Source organism: Pristiophorus japonicus, chromosome 3 (genome assembly GCF_044704955.1).
Source record: "Pristiophorus japonicus isolate sPriJap1 chromosome 3, sPriJap1.hap1, whole genome shotgun sequence".
In the NCBI taxonomy this organism is placed as follows: domain Eukaryota; kingdom Metazoa; phylum Chordata; class Chondrichthyes; family Pristiophoridae; genus Pristiophorus; species Pristiophorus japonicus.
This window is the reverse complement of record NC_091979.1, coordinates 221,244,952-221,271,828: the sequence shown is the minus strand read 5'-3', so window position 1 is coordinate 221,271,828 and position 26,877 is coordinate 221,244,952. Positions and strand designations below refer to the sequence as shown.

At 48.0% G+C, this 26,877-nt stretch overlaps 1 protein-coding gene across 1 annotated transcript in view; it reads right to left on the bottom strand.

Annotated features, from left to right (window-relative positions):
• Positions 1–26,877, bottom strand: part of tacr2 (tachykinin receptor 2) — a 163,328-nt gene that overhangs the window by 20,299 nt on the left and 116,152 nt on the right. The window contains exon 3 of the mRNA XM_070876300.1: positions 25,372–25,522. Coding sequence (XP_070732401.1) covers positions 25,372–25,522 — 151 coding nt within the window. The remainder of the gene's footprint in view (positions 1–25,371; positions 25,523–26,877) is intronic.

Genomic DNA, 26,877 nt, shown 5'->3' with positions numbered 1-26,877 from the left:
TGACTGGGGGGCAGTGCTGTGTGGTGGGGTCAGGTTGGTGGAGGACCTTTGTCTTACGGATGTTTAGTGTAAGGCACATGCTTTCGTATGCCTCGGTGAAGATGTTGACTATGACTTGGAGTTCCGCCTCTGAATGTGCGCAGACACAAGCATCATTCGCGTACTGTAGATCAATGACAAAGGATGGGACGGTCTTGGATCTGGCCTGGAGGCGACGAGGGTTGAACAGGTTCCTACTGGCTGAAACCAAGATGACGGATTGGATAGCAGCTCCCTAGGGAACTCTCCCCGAACAAACCTTCCTCTGACCATCTGCTGCCATCCTCCACCTCTTTCTCCCTCAAACCTTCCTCCCCTCACTGTCTAAACCCCTTCTGGCCCTAACTTCAACCCCCCCAAAATATTTTACTTACCCCTAAATCACTAAAATCCTGTGCTGCAAGGGCCCACTGCCCATTCTCCATCCCCCAACCTTGGTTTACTTTCCAGGCCAACCTCCCTGCTGCCAAGTCCCTCCAGCTGGACCCTTGCTTCTCGCTCCCCACTGGCCGACTCAGCTGCTCCAACCGACCCCTGGTGATCTCAACGGCGGTGAGCCTCCGACCAGCTTTAACTACAGGTTTGGGCCTACAAAATGTCTATGATGATGATGACTAACCAATAACCTGCTCACCAATGCTCAGTTTGGGTTCCATCAGGAGCACCCGGCTCCAGACTTCATTACAGCCTTGGTCCAAACATGGACAAAAGAGCAGAATTCCAGAGGTGAGGGAAAAGTGACTGCCCTTGACATCAAGGCAGCATTGGACCGAGTGTAGCATCAAGGATCCCTAGTAAAATTGAAGCCAATGGGAATCAGGGTGAAAACTCTCTACTGGCTGGAGTCATACCTAGCACAAAGGAAGATTGTTGTGATTGTTGGAGGTCAATCATCCTAGTCCCAGGACATCGCTGCAGGAGTTCCTGAGGGCAGTGTCCTAAGCCCATCCATCTTCAGCTGCTTCATCAATGACCTTCCCTCCATCATAAGGTCAGAAGTGGAGATGTTCGCTGATGACTGCACAGTGTTCAGTGCCATTCGTAAATCCTCAGAAAATGAAGCAGTCCGTGCTCACATGCAGCAAGACCTGGTTGACATTCAGGCTTGGGCTTATTAGTGGCAAGTAACATTCGCGCCACACAAGTGCCAGACAATGGCTATTTCCAACAAGCGAGAGTCTAAACACCTCCCCTTGATATTCAACGGCATTACCATTGCCGAATCCCTCACCATCAACATCCTGGGGGTCACCATTGACCAGAACCTTAGCTGGACCAGCCAAATAAATATTATGGCTGCAATATCAGAGGCTGGGTATTCTGTGGCGAGTGTCTCACCTCCTGACTCCCCAAATCCTTTCAAACATCTACAAGGCACAAGTCAGGAGTGTGATGGATTACTCTCCACTTGCCTGGATGAGTGCAGCTCCAACAACACTTAAGAAGCTTGACACTATCCAGGACAAAGCAGCCCGCTTAATTAGTACCCCATCCACCACCTTTAACATTCACTCGCTCCACCCCTGGCGCACCGTGGCTGCAGTGTGTATCATCTACAAGATGCACTGCAGCAACTCGCCAAGGCTTCTTCGACAACACCCCCAAACCCACCACCTCTACAACCTAGAAGGACAAGGGCAGCAGGAGCATGGGAGCACCATCATCTGAAAGTTCCCCTCAAAGTTACACACCATCCTGACTTGGAAGTATATTACTGTTCCTTCATCGTCGCTGGGTCAAAATCCTGGAACACCCTCTCTAACAGCACTATTGGAGTATCTTCACCACACGGATTGCTGTGGTTCAAGAAGGCGACTCACCACCACCTTCTCAAGGGCAATTAGGGAAGGGCAATAAATGCTGGCCTTGCCAGTGTCGACCACATCCCAGGAACGAATAAATTTTTTAAAGATTGCTAGGAATGCTGAGGTGCTGCCTCGGGTGAGTGGAATGTATCTGTGGAGCAGGAACCTGCTATCCTTTCTCAGGATAACAGCATTCCTGTTCCCAAAACTGCCACCCCACCATTGCCATTGCCTGTCAGCCAGCCAGCCCAGACTGCTACTGCCCATGCTGTGGTGGTGCAGTCTAAAGTCGGCTCTTCTAGTCCCAGAGCTGCTCGAGGGCCATCTGAAGTCGCCCCCACAGAAACTCAGCAGCCTTCCACCAGCCATGCAGCAATCACTGGGGGAGCACCAGAGCAGCAAAGGGCAGTATTTGTGAATTGATTATTGCTAAGCTTATTAATTTTGTTTGGAATCTTTGTTTTGTGATGGTTCTCGTTTCAGCTTTGTGCCTAGGAGAATGCTATGATATTGCATGACATAGGGATGGTATGATGGGGATGTGGTTGATGAGAATGTGGGGAGCAATGAGGATCTTGGGTTTCATTCACTGTAATTGGAGTCTGATGAGATGTTCACGGATAGCCCATGCCGAAGGGGAATTTGCTGCCTGCCTCCTCCCTTCCCCTCATCCTCCTCCTCTTCCTCGTCCTTTTTCTGAGGTGGTCCTGCAATCCCTGCTGACAATGGCTGCACCCCCATAATGGCCAAGTTGTGAAGCATGCAGCAGACCACCACAAAATGGGACATGCACTCAGCTGAGTACTGGAGGGCTCCTCCGAAACGGTCAAGACAGTGGAACCATTGCTTCAGGAGCCCGATGGTTTCTCGATGTTGTTCCTTGTGACAGCATGGCTCTCATTATATGAATGCTGGGCACGAGTGTTGAGGTTGTGGAGGGGAGTCATCAGCCAGGTGCAGAGCGGATAGCCCTGGTCTCCAAGCAGCCACCTTCGGTTTGATTTTGTTACTGGAAGATAGCTGGCACACTGGGCTGATACAGGATGAAGGTATCATGACTGATGGTCAATGCCAGGATAGTGGGCATTGACCATCAGGATGTGCTGGGCGTGGTCGCACACCAACTGCACATTAAGTGAGTGATATCCTTTGCAGTTATGGAAGAGCTCAGGGTTGTTATGCGGTGCCCAAATCCACGCGAGTGCAGTTGATGGCACCCTGCACTGTGGGGAAGCCGGCAAAGCCAAATGCACGCTCATCCTACTTCTCTCTGCTCATAGAGATGAAGACGTAGTCCCTTCTCCTGGTGTAGAGAGCCTCAGTGACCGTCCAGATGTGGCGATGGATGGCGAACTGAGAAATGTTAGCTATGTCTCCCGCTGCAGGCTGGAAGGATCTGCTGGCGGAGAAATTGAGGGCCACTGGGAGAGCCGTGGTTGCCCTGCTCTGAGGCTGCAGGATGGTTGCAGGAGGTGGCAGAGTTCTGTGATAACCTCCTTGCTGAAGCGGAACCTCCTAATACACTTCTCCTCAGTGGATACAAGAGAACTGCTCTCTGAAGACCCCTGTGAGAGCCCTCCTGGCCCTCCTCCTCCCTCTGTGTGCATCTTCTCTTCTTCACTGCTTCCGCACCCACTCCCCCTCCCGAAAATACTCGAGCGCGAGGGAGACTGCCAGTAAAGTCCCCTTTACTGTGAGAAGTGTTGTAAGCAGAAGCCTTTAAATAAGAATGAAGGCATTCTCCTCTTGCCCCAACACTCCCTGTGACCTTAGAACCTTGACAGAAGTTAATAAAGCTGCTGGAGTTGCAGAAAGTTGCACAGAGCCAGTCAAACTGAAGAACTATGTCAGCTGCAAGATGTTGCTGATGATCTCTTTAAATACCGCTGCTGGGGCCTTCTTCCTGCTTCTTAACTCTTGCTCAGCTGGTCACAAATAAGACAGGCTGGTAAGTGAAGTGGCGCACTCCAAAATGGCAGATTTTGTTGCACACTCACTGACGTCACAATCTGCATAATGATAGCGAGCACACACACCGGCAGCACTGCTGCATAACCGAAAATGGTGGCCGCTGAAGGACCTGCCGGCAGCGGGCGGAATCGGGCCTCAACGGCTGTCGCTAAACCCACACATTTCTAGGCTACAGAGTCATCAGTGTCAGGAATATATTACCAAAAGAGATCATTCCTCTCTTGAATAGATTACAGAAAGAGAATTAATGTTCTTTTGAATAGATTACCAAAATATTGCTCCTTGGAGCAGATTACCAATAAAAAGAATCATTGGCCCAGAAATTGCAGGCGGAGGCTTCCCGCGGGCCGATGCCTCCAAACTGAAAAATTTCTATGAATTTACCTGGTGGTCCCGGAGGTTCGGAAACTTGTGATCCTGAGCCTCTACGCGAAGGCCTGTGTAGAGGCCCATGTATCCCAGGGATTTAAGTGCTTCGTATGTGTCCCTGGGATCATGTGGGCTGGCCCAACCAATCAAAATAGGGGGATCTCCATTCATACTTATGGTGAATTCTGTACATAACTATGAATGGGAATACTCCAAAAACACACAAACGCATAAAATAAATTTTTTAATTAAAATTAAAATAAAGGTCTCCTACGATGGAGCGGTCCACAAGCTACCACTCTGGGTGGTACCGGGCGATGGTCCCACGTTGCTCGGCAGGAGCTGGCTGGAAAAGATATGCTGGAACTGGGGCAATGTCCGAGCGCTATCGACGCTGACGACACTTTCGTGTGCCCAGGTCTTAAATAAATTTCCTTCGCTGTTCGAACAGGCATCGGGAAATTCCAAGGAGCAAAAGTGCAGATCCACCTAATTCCAGGGGCGCGACCCATCCATCACAAAGCGAGAGCAGTACCGTACACGATGAGAGAAAGGGTAGAGAATGAGCTAGACCGGCTGCAACCAGAGGGCATCATTTCACCGATCGAGTTCAGCGAGTGGCCCAGTCCTATTGTCCCAGTCCTCAAGGGAGACAGCACCGTCAGAATCTGTGGCGATCACAAAGTGACTATCAATCGTTTCTCCCTGCAGGACCAATACCCACTACCAAAAGCCGAGACCTCTTTGCAATGCTGGTGGGAGGAAAGACGTTCACGAAGCTGGATATGACTTCGGTCTACATGACACAGGAACTGGAGTAACCATCGAAGGCCCTCACCTGCATCAACATGCACAAAGGTCTTTTTGTTTATAACAGATGCCCGTTTGGAAGCTGATCAGCGGCGGCGATATTCCAGAGAAACATGGAAAGGTTACTGAAGTCGGTCCCCCACACCGTGGTCCTCCAGGACGAAATCTTGGTCACAGGTCGGAACACAGTCGAGCACCTGCAGAACGTGGAGGAGGTCCTTAGTCGAATCAACCGTGTGGGGCTCAGGTTAAAATGCTCGAAGTGCATTTTCCTGGCGCCTGAAGTGGAGTTTCTGGGAAGGAGGATTGCGGCGGAAGGCATCAGGCCCACCAACGTGAAGACGGAGGCAATCGAGAACCCACCGAGCCCACAGAATGTGACGGAGCTGCGGTTGTTTCTGGGACTCTTGAACTACTTTGGTAACTTCTTACCGGGTCTCAGCACCCTGCTAGAACCACTACATGTCTTACTATGAAAAGGGGGAGAAGGGTTTTGGGGCAAAAGCCAAGAAAATGCCTTTGTAAAAGCGAGAACATTGTTATGCTCAAACAAATTGCTTGTATTGTATGATCCATGTAAGCGTTTGGTACTAGCAAGTGATGCGTCGTCATATGGCGTCGGGTGTGTATTGCAACAAGCTAATGATTTCGGGAAACAGCAACCGGTTGCTTATGCATCCAGGAGTCTGTCTAAGGCCGATTTAATTTTTCTTGTACAGCTGTTACTAAAGTAAATATCATCACCATCCCAATATTTTCTTGTGCCTGTTCCTTTAATAGTGTCATTATATCTGCAACATCAGACATCTAAAGATTCTCTTGCCCATTGATTTCAAAAATTGTTTGAAAAAGCAGCACTAGTGTGTGTCTATGGTGTAAAGAAAATGCATCAATACCTGTTTGGGCTAAAATTCGAATTGGAAACTGACCATAAGCCACTTATATCCCTGTTTTACGAGAGTAAAGGGATAAATACCAATGCATCGGCCCGTATCCAGAGATGGGCGCTCACGTTGTCCGCATACAACTATGCCATCCGCCACAGGCCAGGCACAGAAAACAGCGCCGATGCTCTCAGTAGGCTGCCATTGCCCACCACGGAGGTGGAAATGGCACAGCTCGCAGATCTAGATTTGGTTATGGAAGCATTTGAGAGTGAGCAATCACCCGTCACTGCCCGGCAGATCAAAACCTGGACAAGCCAGGACCCCCTATTATCTCTAGTCAAAAGCTGTGTGCTTCACGAGAGCTGGTCCAGTGTCCCAGTGGAAATGCAGGAAGCGATAAAGCCATTCCAGCGGCGCAAAGATGAAATGTCTATACAGGCAGACTGCCTTCTGTGGGGCAATCGAGTAGTGGTCCCCAAGAAAGGCAGAGACACCTTCATCAATGACCTCCACAGTACCCACCCAGGCATCGTGATGATGAAAGCGATAGCCAGATCCCACGTGTGGTGGCCCGGTATCGATATGGACTTAGAGTCCTACGTTCACAGATGTAATATATGCTCGCAGTTAAGCAATGTACCCAGGGAGGCGCCGCTAAGCTTATGGTCTTAGCCCTCCAAACCGTGGTCTAGGGTACACTTCGACTATGAAGGCCCGTTCTTAGGTAAAATGTTCCTTGTGGTTGTAGACGCATACTCCAAGTGGAATGAATGTGAGATAATGTCGGCTAGCACGTCTGTTGCCACTACTGAAAGCCTGCGGGCCATGTTTGACACACACGGCTTACCCGATGTCCTGGTGAGTGACAACGGGCCATGTTTTACCAGTGCTGAGTTCAAAGAATTTATGACCCGTAATGGGATCAAACATGTCACATCTGCCCTGTTTAAACCAGCATTCAATGGTCAGGAAGAGAGAGCAGTGCAAACCATCAAGCAAGGCTTGAAGAGGGTAACTGAAGGCTCACTGCAGACTCACCTATCCCGAGTCCTGCTTAGCTACCACATGAGACCACACTCACTCACTGGGATCTCACCTGCTGAACTGCTCATGAAAAGAGCACTTAAGACAAGGCTCTCGTTGGTTCACCCTGATCTACATGAACAGGTAGAGAGCGGGCAACTTCAACAAAGTGCATACCATAATAGCGCAAATGTGACACACGAGATTGAAGTCAATGATCCTGTATTTGTACTAAATTATGGACAAGGTCCCAAGTGGCTTCCCGGCATTGTCGTGGCCAAAGAGGGGAGCAGGGTGTTTCGGGTCAAACTTTCAAATGGACTCATTCACCGGAAACACTTGGACCAAATCAAACTCAGATTCACGGACTACCCTGAGCAACCCACCTTGGACCCTATCTTTTTTGATCCCCCAACATACACACCAGTGGCAACCAACACCACGGTTGACCACGAAGCTGAACCCATCATCCACAGCAACCCTGCAGGGTCCAACACACCAGGCAGCCCAGCAAGGCCAGCTGCACAGCAGCCAGGCGAGGGCCCAACAAATGATTCAACAGCACCAGCTTTCATACCGAGACGATCAACCAGGGCAAGAAGGGCCTCAGATCGACTCACATTGTAAATAGTTATACTATTGTCTTTGCAGGGATGGAATGTTGTTATATATGTGGACTTGTATTTACTCTGCACAGCCACCAGAGGGCTCATTCTCCGGAGTCCCAAGGGATCCCATAATCCCTTTGGAGTACAGGTATTTAAGAAGGCTTCACAGGTTGGGGAGGCACTCTGGAGACCTGCAATAAAAGACTAAAGTCACACTTTACTTTGAGCTCACAGTGTTCAGTCTGACTCTTTCTCCATACACAACACCATCCAAGCCCTGACTGTGGCCATTGCCACTGCATCCATCACGGTCCACCGGGGATCTCACAGTGCCGCAGCAGACCATCAATCTGTGCTCCATTAGATTGGTGCGATGGTTGAGGTGCTGCCCCGGGGGAGTGGCACTGGCTCAGTGGAGCAGGAACCTGCTGTCCTCTCTCAGGATGACAATATTTCTGACCCTAACGCTGCCACTCCATCATTGCAACTATCCACGGCGCTTACCCAGCCAGCCCAGACTGTCACCGCCCAGCCTGAGGTGCTTCAGTCTGCATCCGGGCCTTCCAGGCCCAGAGCTGGACAAGGGTGTCCGACAAGGCCATCTGTAGTCTCTGGCCCAGAAACACAGCAGCCTTCCACCAGCCATGCTGCAGTCACAGGGGAGACACTGCAGCATATCAGTCGAGTAGGTTTACGTAAAAGGGAATATAAGGAGCTGCACAAGTGTGAATGAATGTTATGTTGATGTTGCACTTTTTATACATAAACGTTGATTGTCATCTTTACTGTTTGGTCTTGTCGCTCATTTTATTGCTAAGCTTGTGGTATAGAAGGAAGTGCTCATTGATGTGTTTATGGGGAGGCACAATGGAAGAGGTAAGTGGCGAGGAGCTTATTGGAACTTAAGTCTTATGAGATAGTCTCAGACCTCCCTCGGGACGTTGTCGGCGCATCCTTCCTGCCGGCTGTGCCTCTTCCTGCACCTCCTCGTTCTACTCCTGCAGCTCCTCCTCCTCCTGGTCCTGCAGCTCCTCCTCCTCCTGGTTCTGCTGCTCCTCCTCCTCCTGAGGTGCAACGGCTAGGTTTTCGGGCAATGACTGTGATATGTCCTTACTATACAGTATAAATGCACACAAGGCCCATACTTGAGAGAAGGTCACTCTGTGACCAGTTACCTTTATTACCAAGACCTCAAGTGATGAAGGTGGGTGGAGTTTCCCCTTTTATACCTGAAAGTCCAGGTTAGGAGTGTCTCCCACAAGTTCAATGTTCAATGTTCGCAAGGTGTACAACTTAGGTCAGCTTATACATGGGTTACAATGATAGTTGAATAAATGACATCACCTCCCCCCAAAAGTCTTATTGGGATCACAGATTAAGTCTCTCTGGTGGTTTATGCTCCCTTGTAAAGCGCCTGAGTTAGGGCTCCGGTTGTTGGGCGCTGGCCTGAGTGTCCGCTGTTTGCGGTGCCTCAGGCCTGTCCGGACTGCTCACAGTGACTGGGCTCTCCTCCACTTGGTTCCGGTGTTCGGTCACCTGTGGTGGAGTGAACCCTACATCGTGTTCTTTCTCTGCTTCTTCTATGGGGTTGCTGAACCTCCTTTTAGTTTGATCCACGTGTTTGCGGCAGATTTGTGCATTGGTAAGTTTAACGACCAAAACCCTATTCCCTTCTTTGGCAATCACAGTGCCTGCAAGCCATTTGGGCCTTGCAGCGTAATTAAGGACAAAAACAGGGTCATTGAAATTGCACCCTCACATTCCTGTCATGGTAGTCACATTGTGACCGATGCCTGCTCTCAACAATTTCTTTCATAGTAGGGTGTATAAGGTATAACCTGGTTTTGAACGTCCTTTTCATTAGCAGCTCTGCGGGTGGAACCCCTGTGAGCGAGTGTGGTCTGGATCTATTGGCCAACAGGAGGTGTGATAAGCGGCGTTGTAGGGAATCCCCTTGGATTCTGAGCATCCCCTGTTTGATTATCTGCACTGCTCGTTCCGCCTGGCCGTTTGAGGCCGGCTTGAATGGTGCCGTTCTGACATGGTTGATTCCATTGCCTGCCATGAAGTCCTGGAATTCAGTGCTTGTGAAGCATGGGCCATTGTCGCTGACCAAGACATCCAGTAGACCATGGGCGGCGAACATTGCCCGTAAACTTTCTATCGTGGCAGAGGATGTGCTTGAATTTAAAATGGCACACTCAATCCATTTGGAGTAGGCGTCTACTACAACCAAAAACATTTTTCCCATGAAAGGACCTGCGTAGTCCACATGGATGTGTGACCATGGCTTGGCGGGCCAGGACCAGGGGCTAAGGGGGGCTTCCCTGTGTGCGTTGCCCAGCTGAGCACACGTGTTGCACCTGCGAACACAAAGTTCCAAGTCTGCATCTATCCCTGGCCACCGAACGTGTGACCTGGCAATTGCCTTCATCATGACAATGCCCGGGTGCTCATTGTGAAGTTCTCTGATAAACACCTCTCTGCCCATCTGGGGCATGACTACTCGGGGTTTCCTCACAGTCGGCAATCGGCCTGAATCGAGAGTTCATCCTTGCGCCTATGAAACCGTTCAAATTCCTCAGGGCATGCCCCGTACGTGGCTGCCCAGTCCCCATAGAGGACGCATTTCTTAACTAAAGACAGTAGCGGGTCTTTATTTGTCCAGACTTTAATCTGACGGGCTGTCACAGGTGAGCCTTCGCTTTCGAAAGCTTCAACAGCCATGACCATCTTAGCATCATGCTCAGTTGTCCCCTCAGTGGTGGCTAGTGGGAGCCTGCTGAGTGCATCGGTGCAGTTTTCAGTGCCCAGTCTGTGCCAAATTGTGTAGTCATAGGCGGCTAACGTGAGTGCCCACCTCTGTATGCGGGTCGATGCATTCGCATTTATGGCCTTGTTGTCAGCCAAAAGGGACGTTAGGGGTTTGTGATCGGTCTCCAGCTCAAATTTCCTGCCAAACACGTACTGGTGCATTTTTTTTACTGCATATACACATGCTAGCGCTTCCTTTTCTACCATCTCGTAGCCCCTTTCTGCCTGGGACAGCATAAGCTACCGGCTGTAACTGATCATTGGCATTAACATGCTGCTACACACACCCGACCCCATAGGACGATGCATCGCACGTTAAAACAAGTTTTTTACACGGGTCATATAACGTTAACAGTTTGTTGGAGCATAACAAATTGCGTGCTCTACCAAAAGCCCTTTCCCGGCTGTTCCCCCAGACCCAATCGTGACCTTTGCGTAGGGGCACGTGTAGTGGCTCTAACAGCGTGCTCAATTTGGGAAGAAAGTTACCAAAATAGTTCAGGAGCCCCAGGAATGAACGCAGCTCCGTCGTGTTACGGGGTCTGGGTGCTCGCTGGATCACTTCCGTTTTGGACGCAGTAGGTCTGATCCTGTCTGCTGCTATCCTCCTCCCCAGGAATTCTACCTCTGGAGCTAAGAAGACGCACCTCGCCTTTTTCAGTCGCAGCCCTACCCGGTCCAGTCTGGGTAGCACCTCCTCCAGGTTGTGGAGGTGGTCTTCAGTATCGCAACCCGTGATGAGGATGTCGTCTTGAAAAACCACCGTCCTTGGAATCGACTTGAGGAGGCTTTCCATATTTCGCTGAAAGATCGCGGCGGCTGAGCGAATCCCGAACGGACATCTGTTGTACTCAAACAACCCTTGTGTGTCGTGATGGTGGTCAGCTTCTTCGACTCACTCGCCAGCTCCTGGGTCATGTAAGCTGAGGTCAGGTCCAATTTTTTTTAAAGTTTGTCACCGGATAGCGTCGCAAAGAGGTCCTCCGCTCTCGGTAGCAGGTACTGGTCTTGGAGTGACACCCAATTGATGGTGGCCTTGTAATCGGCAGATATCCTGACCGACCCACCCACCTTGAGCACCGGCACGATCGGGCTCGCCCAGTCACTGAATTCGACTGGCGAGATGATGCCTTCCCTCAGCAGGCGGTCCAATTCGCCTTCTATCTTTTCCCATATCACGTACGGCACCGCTCTGGCCTTGTGGTGTACTGGCCTGGTGTCCGGTTTATGTGAATCACTACTTGGTCCCCATGAAAGTGCCAATTCCGGGTTGAAATAATGAGTCAAATTTGTCCAGGACCTGTGAGCATGATACTCGCTCCACAGAAGAAATTGCATTGACATCGCCCCATTTCCAGTTCATGACAGCAAGCCAACTCCTTCCCAGTAGTGCGGGACCGTCCCCTGGGACAATCCAGAGTGGCAACCTGTTCTCCGAATCTTTGTGGGTCACGACTACCATGGCGCTGCCTCGCACCGGAATGATCTCCTTTGTATATGTCCGTAGCTGTGCATCAATCGCCGATAATTTTGGCCTCCTGGCCTTGGACACCCACAACCTTTCGAACTGTTTGATACTCATCAGGGACTGGCTGGCCCCCGTGTCTAGCTCCATTGATACTGGGATGCCATTGAGGAGCACTTTCATCATTATCAGTGGCGTCCTCGTAAATGAACTGTATACGTGCTCCACATGAACTCGCTGAACTTCAGCTTCCAGAGATTTCCCCCAGTATTTATTTGGCCTCGTAGGGCTTACATCGGGCCCGTCCTCCTCGTACATGAACCTGGCTGCAGGCTTCCTGCACATATGTGCCAAGTGACCGCTGACGTTGCAGTTTCTGCAGATATATTGCTGATACCTGCAAGCTCTGGCTGGGTGTTTGCCTCCAAACCTCCAGCATAAGCTGGAGGCCTCGTTGTTGGAAACAAAAGGTCCATTACCAGTCGATTGTCTCTGATTGTCTGTGACTGTCCTTAAGCGCACCATTAACAGGTGTTGATGGCCCCATTACTGGCCGCATTGTCCATTACAATGGCATGAATCGCCGTTCAGCTAGCCATTGTCTCTATTGAATTCCCCCTTTGGTTCGACTACATGCTGGGGCATGTCCGATTGCCCTTGTCTGCCTAGAGAACTGTGTGCCGCATTAGCAATGTTGACTCCCTGGTCGTTTGCCGCATTTGAGCCAAAATTTTTGTCATACATCATTCTGGTCTCTTCCTCCCCTGAGATAAATGTCTGGGCTATTAGAGCCACCGCTTCCAAGGTCAAGTCTTTGGTCTCAATCAGTTTCCTGAAAACCCCAGCTTGCCCAATGCCCTCAATAAAAAAGTCTCGCAGCATCTCCGCTCTGCATGCATCTGGGAACTTACATAGGCTTGCCAGTCACCGGAGATCTGCCACGAAGTCTGGAACACATTGCCCTTCTTGCCGCCGGTGCGTGTAAAACCGATGTCTCGCCATGTGCATGCTGCTCTCCGGTTTAAGGTGTTCCCCGATCAACTTATTGAGCTCTTCGAATGTTTTGTCCGCCGGCTTCTCTGGCGCTAGAAGATCCTTTATCAGGGAGTACGTCCTGGATCCACAAACCGTCAGGAGATGAGCCCTGCGTTTGTCGGCCGAATCTTGTCTTAGCTATTCCTTAGCACGAAACTTTGCTGTAGTCTCTCAATTAAGTCGTCCCAATCATAACCAACACAGTACCTCTCATCTGTGCTGCTAGTGGCCATGCTCGCGTGTTTAAATCCCAGTTTCTTGTCGCCAATGATATGTCCTTAATATAGAGTATAAATGCACACGAGGCCCATACTTGAGAGAAGGTCACTCTGTGACCAAGACCAAGACCTCAAGTGATGAAGGTGGGTGGAGCTTCCCCTTTTATACCTGAAAGTCCAGGTTAGGAGTGTCTCCCACAAGTTCACCCCCTTGTGGTCAATGTTCTCAAGGTATACAACTTAGGTCAGCTTATACATGGGTTACAATGATAGTTGAATACATGACAGACTGTGCCCTCATGATTGCCAGGTTCTGAAGCATACAGAATTAGGATACCTGGTCAGGCAAGTGCTGCAGGACTCCTCCCGAGTGGTCAAGGCAGTGGAACCGTTGTTTCAGCACTCTGATGGTCTGCTCAATGATGCACCTGGTGGCGGCATGATTGTCATTGTAAGAATGCTGGGCAGGTGTGGTGGGGTTGCGGAGGGGATTCATGAGCCAGGTGGATAACGGATAGCCCTTGTCTCTGATGAGCCAGCCGGGAGCTGCATTGGGTGGCTGGAACAGAGCTGGCATACCGGTCTGGCACAGGATTTAGGCATCGTAGCTGCTGTCAGGATATAGGGCATTAACGCCCATTATTGTGCATCTGTGGTCACAAGCCAACTGAACATTGAGTGAGGTGTACCCTTTTCGATTTCGAAAGATCTCAGGATTGCGGTGCGGAGCCCTCAAGGCGACGTGTGTGCAGTCGATGGTACCCTGCACCATGGGGAAGCATGCCATCCTCACAAAGCCAGGTGACCACTCCAGCTGCTTCTTTCTGGTCATGGGGAATGAGATGTACTACATGCTCCTTCTGTACAGAGCATCTGTGATGTCACAAATGGAGCAATGGGCGGCATACTGGGAGATGTTGGGGTGGCATAAAAATTTTGGGGGATGTGATCTTCACTGACACTGAGAGAGACGTTCTCACTCTTGTTTGTGGCTCAAGGTCTGGCTGCAGCAGATGGCACAGCTCCATCACCATATCTTTTGTAAATCGCAGCCTTCGGACACACTGCTCCTCAGAGAAGTGGATGTACGAAAACTGTTGCTGAAACACCTTGGGTACGTACAGCCTTCTGTTTGCAATCGGTCGTTCTCTGCCCACATCCTCATGGACCTCCTGATGTTGGTCCTGCTGTTGCTGTCCCTCTGCATCCTCCTGCTGCTGTGCCTCTGCCTGCTCCTCTTGCTCCCTTGGCCTCTCTCTGTGCCTTTCCAGCTGCCTCTGCCTGTCCCTCTCCCTGTTCCTCTCTCTGATCCTCGGAGCATGGACCTCTCCATGGTCTTCTCCATGGAGCATGGACCTCTCCATGGTCCTCTACATGGGCCTCTCCCAGTGCAGGCCCCTTTCTCAGTGGCAGCTTTTCTGTTTCCCTCTCCCGATGCCTCTGTCTGGCTAAATGACAGAGCTGTTGTCTTCTCCGAAACTCCTCCAATGGTGAAGCAGGAGGCAGTCCATTGCCAGCACTGAGCCCATGATTTGCACAGAATGTTGTGCTATACAAATGGAGCTGGCTGAAGCGGGGGTGGTGGGGGGGTGGCGGGGGGGTTGATGGAAGACAAAGGAAAGTGAGGGCCAGCAATCAATGTTGGCTGTGCCTGAACCAAAAAACAAAATTACTTCAAAGTGTCCAAAAATGTTGCCGACAAAAAATTATCTTGACCAGTGTGCCTTTAAATCTCGCTAGTGCTGCAGCCTGATGACTTCAAACTGACAGCAAAAGCTGTTGTTGACATTGCCAAGCATTAGTTGGAGAGGCGCAGGACAATTTAAGCTTCCGGGGCGGTCAAAAGGCGATGCACACAGTGATGACCTCATCATTGCCGTGCGCAGAGGAGCGTCGCATGCGTCGCTGGAGTGGTGTGCAAAGCTGTAGCGCCATCCGCTAAGAGGCCGTGTAAATCCACGCGGGTCGATGTGGCCGCCGCGCCCACACGCTGACTCATTAGCGTATCGTTATTGCCGGCCACCAGCCGTGCTATCTGGCAGCGCGCAACGGGGCAATTTCGGTCCCACTGTCTTAGAATAAGGGGGTGGCCATTTGGGACTGAGATGAGGAGAAATTTCTTCACTCAGAGGGTAGTGAATCTTTGGAATTCTCTACCCCAGAGGGCTGTGGATGCGGGAAAGTGGAGTTGATGTAGAAGTTCAGCCATGATCTTATTCAATGGTGAAGCAGGCTCGAGGAGCCGAATGGCCTACTCCTGCTCTTAATTTCTATGTTCAGACAGCGGGCTAGAAATTTGTTGTAGCCAAAAAATGAGCAGTTTTTAGACTAAAAAAAGGTTAAGCTGCACCAGCTGAAAAATGTCTAGGGCATTGCAAAATTCATGCTCACTCCTCATTAAAATGATTGCAGTCATGATTCTAGTCTAAAAAGTCAAGCTCATTGGCGTTAGACTGAAAATCTGGACCAATATCAGGGGCAGTCTAAGCACAAGTAATGATTGCCACAGGCTTTTTTCACTACTTTAAGGGGATGCTCATTGATGCTGCAACATCGAATTCTCAGCATTGTTGGCTGTGCAGCTGCCTCAACAACAATGGTTCATTCTCGGGTTGGCAATCAGTAACTAGTGGGGTGCCACAGGGATCAGTGCTGGGACCCCAACTATTTACAATCTATATTAACGACTTGGAAGAAGGGACTGAGTGTAACGTAGCCAAGTTTGCTGACGATACAAAGATGGGAGGAAAAGCAATGTGTGAGGAGGACACAAAAAACCTGCTAAAGGACATGGACAGACTAAGTGAGTGGGCAAAAATTTGGCAGATGGAGTATAATGTGGGAAAGTGTGAGGTCATGCACTTTGGCAGGAAAAAATCAAAGAGCAAGTTATTATTTAAATGGAGAAAGATTGCAAAGTGCTGCAGTAAAGTGTGATCTGGGGATATTTGTGCATGAAACACAAAAGGTTAGTATGCAGGTACAGCAAGTGATCAGGAAGGCCAATGGAATCTTGGCCTTTATTGCAAAGGGGATGGAGTATAAAAACAGGGAAGTCTTGCTACAGTTATACAGGGTATTGGTGAGGCCACACCTGGAATACTGTGTGCAGTTTGGTTTCCATATTTACGAAAGGATATATTTGCTTTGGAGGCAGTTCAGAGAAGGTTCACTAGGTTGATTCCAGAGATGAGGGGATTGACCTATGAGGAAAGGTTGAGTAGGTTGGGCCTCTACTCATTGGAATTCAGAAGATTGACAGGTGATCTTATCGAAATGTATAAGATTATGAGGGGGCTTGACAAGGTGGATGCAGAGAGAATGTTTCCACTAATGGGGGAGACTAGAACTAGGGGGCATAATCTTAGAATAAAGGGCCACCATTTTAAAACTGTGATGAGGAGAAATTTATTTTCTCAGAGGGTTGTAAATCTGTGGTATTCGCTGCCTCAAAGAGCTGTGGAAGCTGGGACATTGAATAAATTTAAGACAGAGATAGACAGTTTCTTAACCGATAAGGGAATAAGGGGTTATGGAGAACGGGCAGGGAAGTGGAGCTGAGTCAAGATCTTATTGAATGGCGGAGCAGGTTTGAGGGGCCGTTTGGCCTACTCCTGCTCCTAGTTCTTATGTTCTTATAAGAAGAAGGACAAGGAGAAGGAGCACCTATTTACAAATCCTGATGGCAGATCGCCACCCCAGGGAGAGAGCCTGGAGGTTTTCCGATGAAGCTTTAGAAGCATTGGTTTTAGCAGTGGAGAGTAGGCAGACAGTCCTGTACACATCAATTGGCAGGAAGCTCGCCACAAGACTGCTGGACTTTGTGGAGGGAGGTGGGACAACATATCACGGGCAGCACTGTGGTCCCCAGTGCAGGATTAAGTTTAATGAGTTCACACGGGTGGTCAGGGTGACTGAAGACTTCAACAGTTGTTACATACCACCATCTGTACCACAAGCTTCAGACACTGTTCAATGCACCACACCCCCAGTGCTCACCCACCAACAATCTGTACCTATCAACACTCACACCCACATCTCACACCTTGCTCACAATGACAGTTATGCAACTATGGCAGGCACATCACCCAAACACATTGCACCATACTCACTTTCCTTTCTCTTGCAGGCCAAGTTGGCGCATAATCGCTGGGAGGAGGAGCGGACAGGCGGGGGCCAAGCCTGCATTAAAGAACTGAGCCAGTTGGAGGTGAGAGTGCTGGAGATCATTAGGCGCCAGGCCACCAGCGATATTGACCCCCCTTGGGGACAACAACGGTATGTTCTTTCCTACACCTTCCTCTCACATCCCACTTTCCCTTCAACCCACGATCTTTTCTCACTTTCAAGCTACTCTTGCTGTATGCTGCATTTCTGCCTCCCTCCCCTCACCATAACCCGACTCTTGTGCCTTTCTACTTTCAGATAATCAGCAAGCACCTGAGCAGCCCGCCCTCGAGGACACCGATGAGCGCAAGGGGGGAGAAGACACTTGCAGACACCAGCACTGCGCATTCTTTAGAGGCTAGTGTAATAGCGGGATCTGCACACAGTGAGGCACCAGGCACAAGAAGGCTGCAGCAAGACCAGGGGACAAGGATAGCTCGGGAGGCAGCTTCCTGGAGTGAGAGTTCACGTGTGAGTTTTGCTGCACAGGACACAGATGAGGACCTCAATGGGGAAACCTTCAGAAGAAGGGTGATGGGCATGCACATGGAAATTATAGGTGTAATGGCAATAAGAAAAGTGTTTCGTACTTGCCAGAACCCTCCCTGCTACCAAATATCCTTGACATAACTAAAGAAATCTCTTGCAGTTGCAGGAAGTAGCACACAGCCACTGAAACTTCAAAAGCCTGTCAGGTGCAAGTCATTTGTGATGATCCCTTTAAATATTATCGCTGGAGCCAGCTTCCTGCTGCTGCATGCCAGCTCAACCTGTCATTGCTTTCACCAGCTGATAACTTCAATGGCCAAAATATCAGGCATCAAGTACTGACATCATGATCTCTGTCATTGCGATGTACTGGTTGAGTTTAGCAGCAGTGCTACTGGCAAGACGGCTGGAACCACCATCAGCATACAGTAGAGCACGGAACGATGTTTTAGTGCCATAATGTGGTGCTAACACGTAGTACTAAATACACAATTTTTTCCCCCAGAATATTTGTTTTCCGAAATAGATTACCAAAACAGAATAATCAGTGTCTGGAATAGATTACAGAAAGAGTTTTTGATCTCTGAAATAGATTACAGAAACAGTGAATCATTAGTAATAAAAACATAAAATACTGTAAATACTCAATGGGTCAGACAGCATCTGTAGAGAGAGAAACAAAGTTAATATTGCAGGCTGATGACCTTTCATGAAAACAAAAATAGAGAGACATTGTTCTCTGGAATAGATTACAGAAACATCACACTTTTCAGCAGTAGTCGCTTGATCATCATACTGCGAATTATACCTGTACCCTGCTGCTCTGAGATTTTGGTTGTCTTTTTACTCACTAAGCAAACAGAACAGTTTTTGCCTCCTCATGTAATTTGTTGGAGCCTGCTGCTGCCTGAGCTGGGGGGTTGGGGATGTGAAATTTAATATCAAGGGTGAAACAAGTGTTAAGGAGGAAACATTGATGGAACAATGATGGACATTACCTGAGGAGGTTATGCAAAGGCTGCAAGGAAAACCGATACTCGAACTGAAAGAGGGACAAACTCGACTGAATTGGACACCAGTTAGTCCACCCCGAAGGAGAGAAGCCTCCTTTTTCCCCAACAGAAGGGCGAGGTATCGATTAACTATATCAGTTAGTCCACCCCGAAGGAGAGAAGCCTCCTTTTACCCCCAACATTTATCTGCAAGTTTTCCCAGGGTCCTTTCGGTCGGGGCTGATGTCCCATTCTTCGTTTTATTTTTATTCTGACTATCCCACCATTTCCTCTGTCTGTCAGGTGAGTCTTCTTTATTAAGAAATCCAAATTAATAATGTCCAGTATAAAACAGCTGTTAATATAAAGGGTTAACTCCTTTACAAGTTTGTAAGAAGGCCTGACGTCGTTACGTGACTTTGCGTAATCATCTGAAAAAAATGTTCCCAAGTCTTTGTGCTTTCAAAACTTGCTTAGAAATTAGGAATCCTTTAAAACAGCAGAAATCATTAGTAAAGTTGTCATAATAAAACCTCCTCAATGGGAAAGACAGCATTTTAGATCAAACTCCAATTTCTCTAAACTTCCAATTCAAATACTTGCCAAAGATTTTTTTCATTGATTTAAAACGAGACCACACATTTTTAATAGCTATTTTGTTTACTGAAATCCAATTTTCACACAAGCTATATACATTCCAACATTTCGTTTTAACGGTCCCGTTCACTGAGCAAATCTTGTGTTTTATTTTTCTCGGCACAAAATCTAAACTTCCGTTCCGGTTCCATCTTTTTTAAGAATTCTCTAATTCCCAGTTTTTTCCTTCCTTTGCTGAGTTCGCATAACTTCAATTTTTTTCCCCTTTTGAATCCGAAATTAATTTTTTTTTTGATGACCTTCCTCTAGTCCATAGTTAAACATCTTTGTTTCTTTTTCACGGCACAACACTCCTGTGTCGGGTTTAACTTGTAAGTTTTTATATTTAAACCAATATCTTTTTCACAGCCAATTTAAATCTCCTTTCTTCAAATTAGGTTTTGTATTTTGATGGTCTTCCTCCAGTCCATTTTCCTAAACATCTTTGTTTCTCTTTCCAGCAGCTGTAGCTTTCAAGGTCACATTTTTATCTTTTGATAAAAACACGCTGTCCTTTGTAAATTCAATGTGTTTTTCCAGCATTTTTCTTTTCTTTTATTAATTTTCCATTTTTCTCAGCTAGCATTTTATCCCACTGGTCAGTTTTTCTAGGATCCTGGGGTCCCACCCCACTTTTTAGGTTGTATTCCTTCTTTGTTTGTGCTGCGCACGATCATTACCGGTTTCTCCGTGTTATTACCGTGTCACGCTTCGGGACATACACCTTATTTTTCCTCTAACGATTGCTGGGGTCCTCTCCCCCTTAGGTTGTATTCCTTCTTTTTCAGGAAATACACTATCTCACCCTTGGTTTTCGTCCTTCTGTGGTTTGCTATAACTTGTTCTACAGATTACGCCTTCTAATTGTTTATACAGATGACCTCCTTCCCCGTCAATGCGACAGCTGCAGGTGGTATAAAACATACTCACTGCCATTCAGCTGTCTCATCATCCAGGTCAGAGGGTCTACATCCTGTTCGTGACACCAAATTTAGGGGTAAATAAGGAAGCTTCTCTCCCTCAAGGTGGACTAACTGATATAGTTAATCGACACCTCGCCTTTCTCCTGTTGTATAACAACCACGGAAGTGAACACACAAAATCTCAGGTTCAACCGGCTTTTATTACGAGCAATTGCAAGGGAAGGTTCAGTCGTGGAACTCCCAAAATACAAGAGTTTTCAAGCATAATTTATACAGGTTTCGGAGAGGAGCTATACTGTTACAAAATCATCAATAGGTCTATTGTTAACAGCAAAGTTACATTGATTTGTCGACTCTTATCAGACAGGCTCTGAGTGGTACATGCAACTGTCCATCTCTCATCATTGTTTTGTTCCATTTTGCCCTCTATCCCAGTCTATCCAATGCCTAGTGTGGTTGTACTGGCTTCTTTATCTCTTCCTCAGGGACTTCTGAACAAAACTGCTGACTTCGGCTGTTTAAGTGTTACTAAGGTTAAGCTATAGTTTAATGTGTATGTGTGCTATACCTATATAAGCAAGTGTTACATACATAGGCAATTATACAGACCCTCCTAATACTGATTAAGTTCACTACCTTCAGCATAATTCTGACTCCCTATTTGCAACCTTACAATTTATCCCTTACATCCACCCATTGTATATCCCCACCCGATAGAAAGGAAAATCAGTTTGGTATATAACAAGCCAGAGTGTCCACTAACACCATTGGGTCAGCCAATGAGTTGGAGGTGGGGCAGAATTTATAGAAAACAGTCTATTTCACAGCAAACAGAGTCTATTTACTAAGCAAATAGAGTCTACTTAAACAGCACACTACCGTAAATCGCCTACTGAGTCTATTTAAACAGATGACTATCGCAAACAGTCTACAGAGTCTATTTAAACTGCACACTACTGCAAACAGTCTGCAGAGTCTATTTAAACAGCACACTACTGCAGTCTACAGAGTCTATTAAACAGCACACTACTGCAAACAGTCTGCAGAGTCTATTTAAACAGCAAACTACTGCAGTCTACAGAGTCTATTTAAACAGCACACTATTGCAGTCTACAGAGTCTATTTAAACAGCACACTACAGTCTATAGAATCTAGTTAAAAGAATTATCTATGAGCTAGAAGAAACAGAATACATAACTGAAATTACAACAACTTCTCCTGATAAAAGCTTGGTTAATTCTCCAGCAAAATGCAGAGAGTGGAGTATAGTTAGCTAATACTAATATAGCTAGCCTTAGAGAGGGTGCAGAAAGGATTTACGAGAATGATTCCAAGGATGAGGGGCTTCAGTTACATAGACAGACTCGAGAAGCTATGGTTGTTCTCCTTACAGCAGAGAAAAGTGAGAGAAGATTTGATAGAGCTGTTTAAAATTATGAGGGGTCTGGACAGAGTAGGTGGAGAGAAACTGTTCCCATTGGCGGAAGGGTTGAGAACCAGAGGACACAGATTCAAAGTGATTGGCAAAAGACCTAATGGCGATGTAAGAAAAAACGTTTTTACACAGCGAATGGTTAGGATCTGGAGGGGTGGTGGAGGCAGACTCAATCATTGCGTTCAAAAGGGAAATGGATACGAGGAAAGGGCAGGGGAGTGGGACTTGCTCAAGAGCTCTTGCAGAGTCGGCAAGGGCTCGACAGACTGAATGGCCTTCTTCCGTGCTGTTACCATTCTATGATTCTATGATTCTAATACGAATTATGTGCGTAAAATCAATCCCAGTCACTTACAGCAGTGCGGTCTCCAGGTGTGATTGGCAGGGGAATTAACCAATCATCTCCATTCTGGCCGGGAATAGTAGTGTCAATATATTCAGCCATGACAAGCGGCCGCTCCGATAATAGAAACATAGAAAATAGGTGCAGGAGCAGGCCATTCAGCCCTTCTAGCCTGCACCGCCATTCAATGAGTTCATGGCTGAACATGAAACTTCAGTACCCCCTTCCTGCTTTCTCGCCATAACCCTTGATCCCCCGAGTAGTAAGGACTTCATCTAACTCCCTTTTGAATATATTTAGTGAATTGGCCTCAACTACTTTCTGTGGTAGAGAATTCCACAGGTTCACCACTCTCTGGGTGAAGAAGTTTCTCCTCATCTCGGTCCTAAATGGCTTACCCCTTATCCTCAGACTGTGACCCCTGGTTCTGGACTTCCCCAACATTGGGAACATTCTTCCTGCATCTAACCTGTCTAAACCCGTCAGAATTTTAAACGTTTCCATGAGGTCCCCTCTCATTCTTCTGAACTCCAGTGAATACAAGCCCAGTTGATCCAGTCTTTCTTGATAGGTCAGTCCCGCCATCCCGGGAATCAGTCTGGTGAATCTTCGCTGCACTCCCTCAATAGCAAGAATGTCCTTCCTCAAGTTAGGAGACCAAAACTGTACACAATACTCCAGGTGTGGCCTCACCAAGGCCCTGTACAACTGTAGCAACACCTCCCTGCCCCTGTATTCAAATCCCCTCACTATGAAGGCCAACATGCCATTTGCTTTCTTAACCGCCTGCTGTACCTGCATGCTAACCTTCAATGACTGATGTACCATGACACCCAGGTCTCGTTGCACCTTCCCTTTTCCTAATCTGTCACCATTCAGATAATAGTCTGTCTCTCTGTTTTTACCTCACATTTATCCACATTATACTTCATCTGCCATGCATTTGCCCACTCACCTAACTTATCCAAGTCAATCTGCAGCCTAATAGCATCCTCCTCGCAGCTCACACTGCCACCCAACTTAGTGTCATCCGCAAATTTGGAGATACTGCATTTAATCCCCTCGTCTAAATCATTAATGTACAATGTAAACAGCCGGGGCCCTAGCACAGAACCTTGCGGCACCCCACTAGTCACTGCCTGCCATTCTGAAAAGTACCCGTTTACTCCTACTCTTTGCTTCCTGTCTGACAACCAGTTCTCAATCCACGTCAGCACACTACCCCCAATCCCATGTGCTTTAACTTTGCACATTAATCTCTTGTGTGGGACCTTGTCGAAAGCCTTCTGAAAGTCCAAATATACCACATCAACTGGTTCTCCTTTGTCCACTTTACTGGAAACATCCTCAAAAAATTCCAGAAGATTTGTCAAGCATGATTTCCCTTTCACAAATCCATGCTGACTTGGACCTATCATGTCACCATTTTCCAGATGCACTGCTATGACATCCTTAATAATTGATTCCATCATTTTACCCACTACTGAGGTCAGGCTGACCGGTCTATAATTCCCTGTTTTCTCTCTCCCTCCTTTCTTAAAAAGTGGGGTTACATTGGCTACCCTCCACGCCATAGGAACTGATCCAGAGTCAATGGAATGTTGGAAAATGACTATCAATGCATCCGCTATTTCCAAGGCCACCTCCTTAAGTACTCTGGGATGCAGTCCATCAGGCCCTGGGGATTTATCGGCCTTCAATCCCATCAATTTCCCCAATACAATTTCCCGACTAATAAAGATTTCCCTCAGTTCCCCCTCCTTACTAGACCCTCTGACCCCTTTTATATCCGGAAGGTTGTTTGTATCCTCCTTAGTGAATACCGAACCAAAGTACTTGTTCAATTGGTCTGCCATTTCTTTGTTCCCGTTATGACTTCCCCTGATTCTGACTGCAGGGGACCTACGTTTGTCTTTACTAACCTTTTTCTCTTTACATACCAATAGAAACTTTTGCAATCCGCCTTAATGTTCCCTGCAAGCTTCTTCTCGTACTCCATTTTCCCTGCCCTAATCAAACCCTTTGTCCTCCTCTGCTGAGTTCTAAATTTCTCCCAGTCCCCAGGTTCGCTGCTATTTCTGGCCAATTTGTATGCCACTTCCTTGGCTTTAATACTATCCCTGATTTCCCTAGATAGCCACGGTTGAGCCACCTTCCCTTTTTTACTTTTACGCCAGACAGGAATGTACAATTGTTGTAATTCATCCATGCGGTCTCTAAATGTCTGCCATTGCCCATCCACAGTCAACCCCCTAAGTATCATTCGCCAATCTATCCTAGCCAATTCACGCCTCATACCTTCAAAGTTACCCTTCTTTAAGTTCTGGACCATGGTCTCTGAATTAACTGTTTCATTCTCCATCCTAATGCAGAATTCCACCATATTATGGTCACTCTTCCCCAAGGGGCCTCGCACAATGAGATTGCTAATTAATCCTCTCTCATTACCCAACACCCAGTCTAAGATGGCCTCCCCCCTAGTTGTTTCCTCGACATATTGGTCTAGAAAACCATCCCTTATGCATTCCAGGAAATCCTCCTCCATCGTATTGCTTCCAGTTTGGCTAGCCCAATCTATGTGCATCTTAAAGTCGCCCATTATAACTGCTGCACCTTTATTGCATGCACTCCTAATTTCCTGTTTGATGCCCTCCCCAACATCACTACTACTGTTTGGAGGTCTGTACACAACTCCCACTAACGATTTTTGCCCTTTAGTGTTCTGCAGCTCTACCCATATAGATTCCACATCATCCAAGCTAATGTCTTTCCTAACTATTGCATTAATCTCCTCTTTAACCAGCAATGCTACCCCACCTCCTTTTCCTTTTATTCTGTCCTTCCTGAATGTTGAATACCCCTGAATGTTGAGTTCCCAGCCCTGATCATCCTGGAGCCACGTCTCCGTAATCCCAATCACATCATATTTGTTAACATCTATTTGCACAATTACTTCATCCACCTTATTGCGGATACTCCTTGCATTAAGACACAAAGCCTTCAGGCTTGTTTTTTTAACACCCTTTGTCCTTTTAATGCCAATTTTGCGATGCCGCTGAAGTTGAATTTCACCACCCTCCCTCAGTCTCCAGCCATATCCCTTCCCACAGTTAGGGACTATATTCAGAGAACACCGAGCAGGAATGGTTCAGTTTAGGACTGCACTCACCTTCAGTGACAGTGTGACAATCTAGCAGTAGGTTTAAATAAATTACTCCCATTGGCCAGTAAATGCTTGTGCTGTTCATGGTCTCGCAAGCACTCATCAGGAGACAGGCCCTGACCTCTGATTAAAACTGATGATACAAATGTTACAAATGAATCATGCGTTTTGCTACAGACCTTGCGTTTTGCGGTCAGCTGCTCACGATATCTCTCCGTTGAGTCTCCGGGTATTTCACTGGCCCACAGTGTTATTCCCACCTTTGTATAAGTGACTCCCATCACCATCAATGGCATTAGGTAAATCAGTACAATCACCGCAAGCTGGTACCTGGAACACAAATGGTCAATAGTGCTGACTGTACGTTTTAGAGATTCCAAAAGTCCGACATGGAAACCTATTACTTAAACTCAAAGCACTGGGGATTCCGGGTAAGCTGTGGCAACAGATAAGAAACTGGCTGAAGAGTAGGAAGCACAGGACTCTAATTTACGGGACTAACTATTTGTACTGCACTTTTTTTGACAGACAGGCGACAAGCCCCCCCCACTCCCGCCAGCCGAATCATTCCATCCACGTGGTGCCAGAAACAGAACCTCAGCCTCCAACTCTCTCCCACCCCACCCTGACCCCCGACCGGCATGAGGGCCCGAGTGCGGCCGGCGTGAGAGCACAATAGCGAGAGTGAGAGGCTGCGGGGGGCAGGGAGAGTGAGGCTGGGGGGGGGGATGGGAGAGTGAGGCTGGGGGGGGGGCGGGGAGAGTGAGAGGCTGGGGCGGGCAGGGAGAGTGAGGCTGGGGGGGGGGAGATGGGAGAGTGAGGCTGGGGTGGGGCGGGGAGAGTGAGGCTGGGGGGGGTGGGAGAATGAGGCTGGGGGGGGCGGAGAGAGTGAGGCTGGGGGGGTGGGAGAGTGAGGCTGGGGGGGGGGGGCGGGGAGAGTGAGAGAGACATGGATGGTGGGGGGTGTGGAATCGGAGGGGAGAGAGAGAACTCAGGGAAGACAGATCACGTTCTTCCAACCCCCTACAAGGGACATCGTTGGAGTGGATGATATCCAGAAGTCATGACACTGTCAGTATTCACTTCATACCCAATAAACCTGTTAACAATCCGTACAACAATGCCCCATCTATGGTGCGGGGGAGGGGGCGGGGGGAAGGTTGCACTTGCACTGGGGTAAGGCACTTTGGCTGGGGGAGGCATGCACTTGCGCTGGGGTAAGGCACCAGTTGGAGGAGGTATCATGTATTCAATTGTCATTGTAATCCATGTATAAACTGACCTAAGTTGTACACCGTGTGAACACTGACCACTAGGTGGTGAACTTGTGGGAGACACTCCTAACCTGGACTTTCAGGTATAAAAGGGGAAGCTCCACCCACCTTCATCACTTCAGTGCTAGAATAAAGGTTACTGGTCACAGAGTGACCTTCTCTCAAGTATGGGCCTCGTGTGCATTTATACTGTATAGTAAGGACATATCATTGGCGACGAGAAACTGGGATTTAAATACGTGAGCATGTCCACTAGCAGCACAGATGAGAGGTACTGTGTTGGTGATGACTGGGACGATTTTATTGAGAGACTACAGCAAAGTTTCGTCACTAAGGAATAGCTAAGACAGGATTCGGCCGACAAACGCAGGGCTCATCTCCTGACGGTTTGTGGATCCAGGACGTACTCCC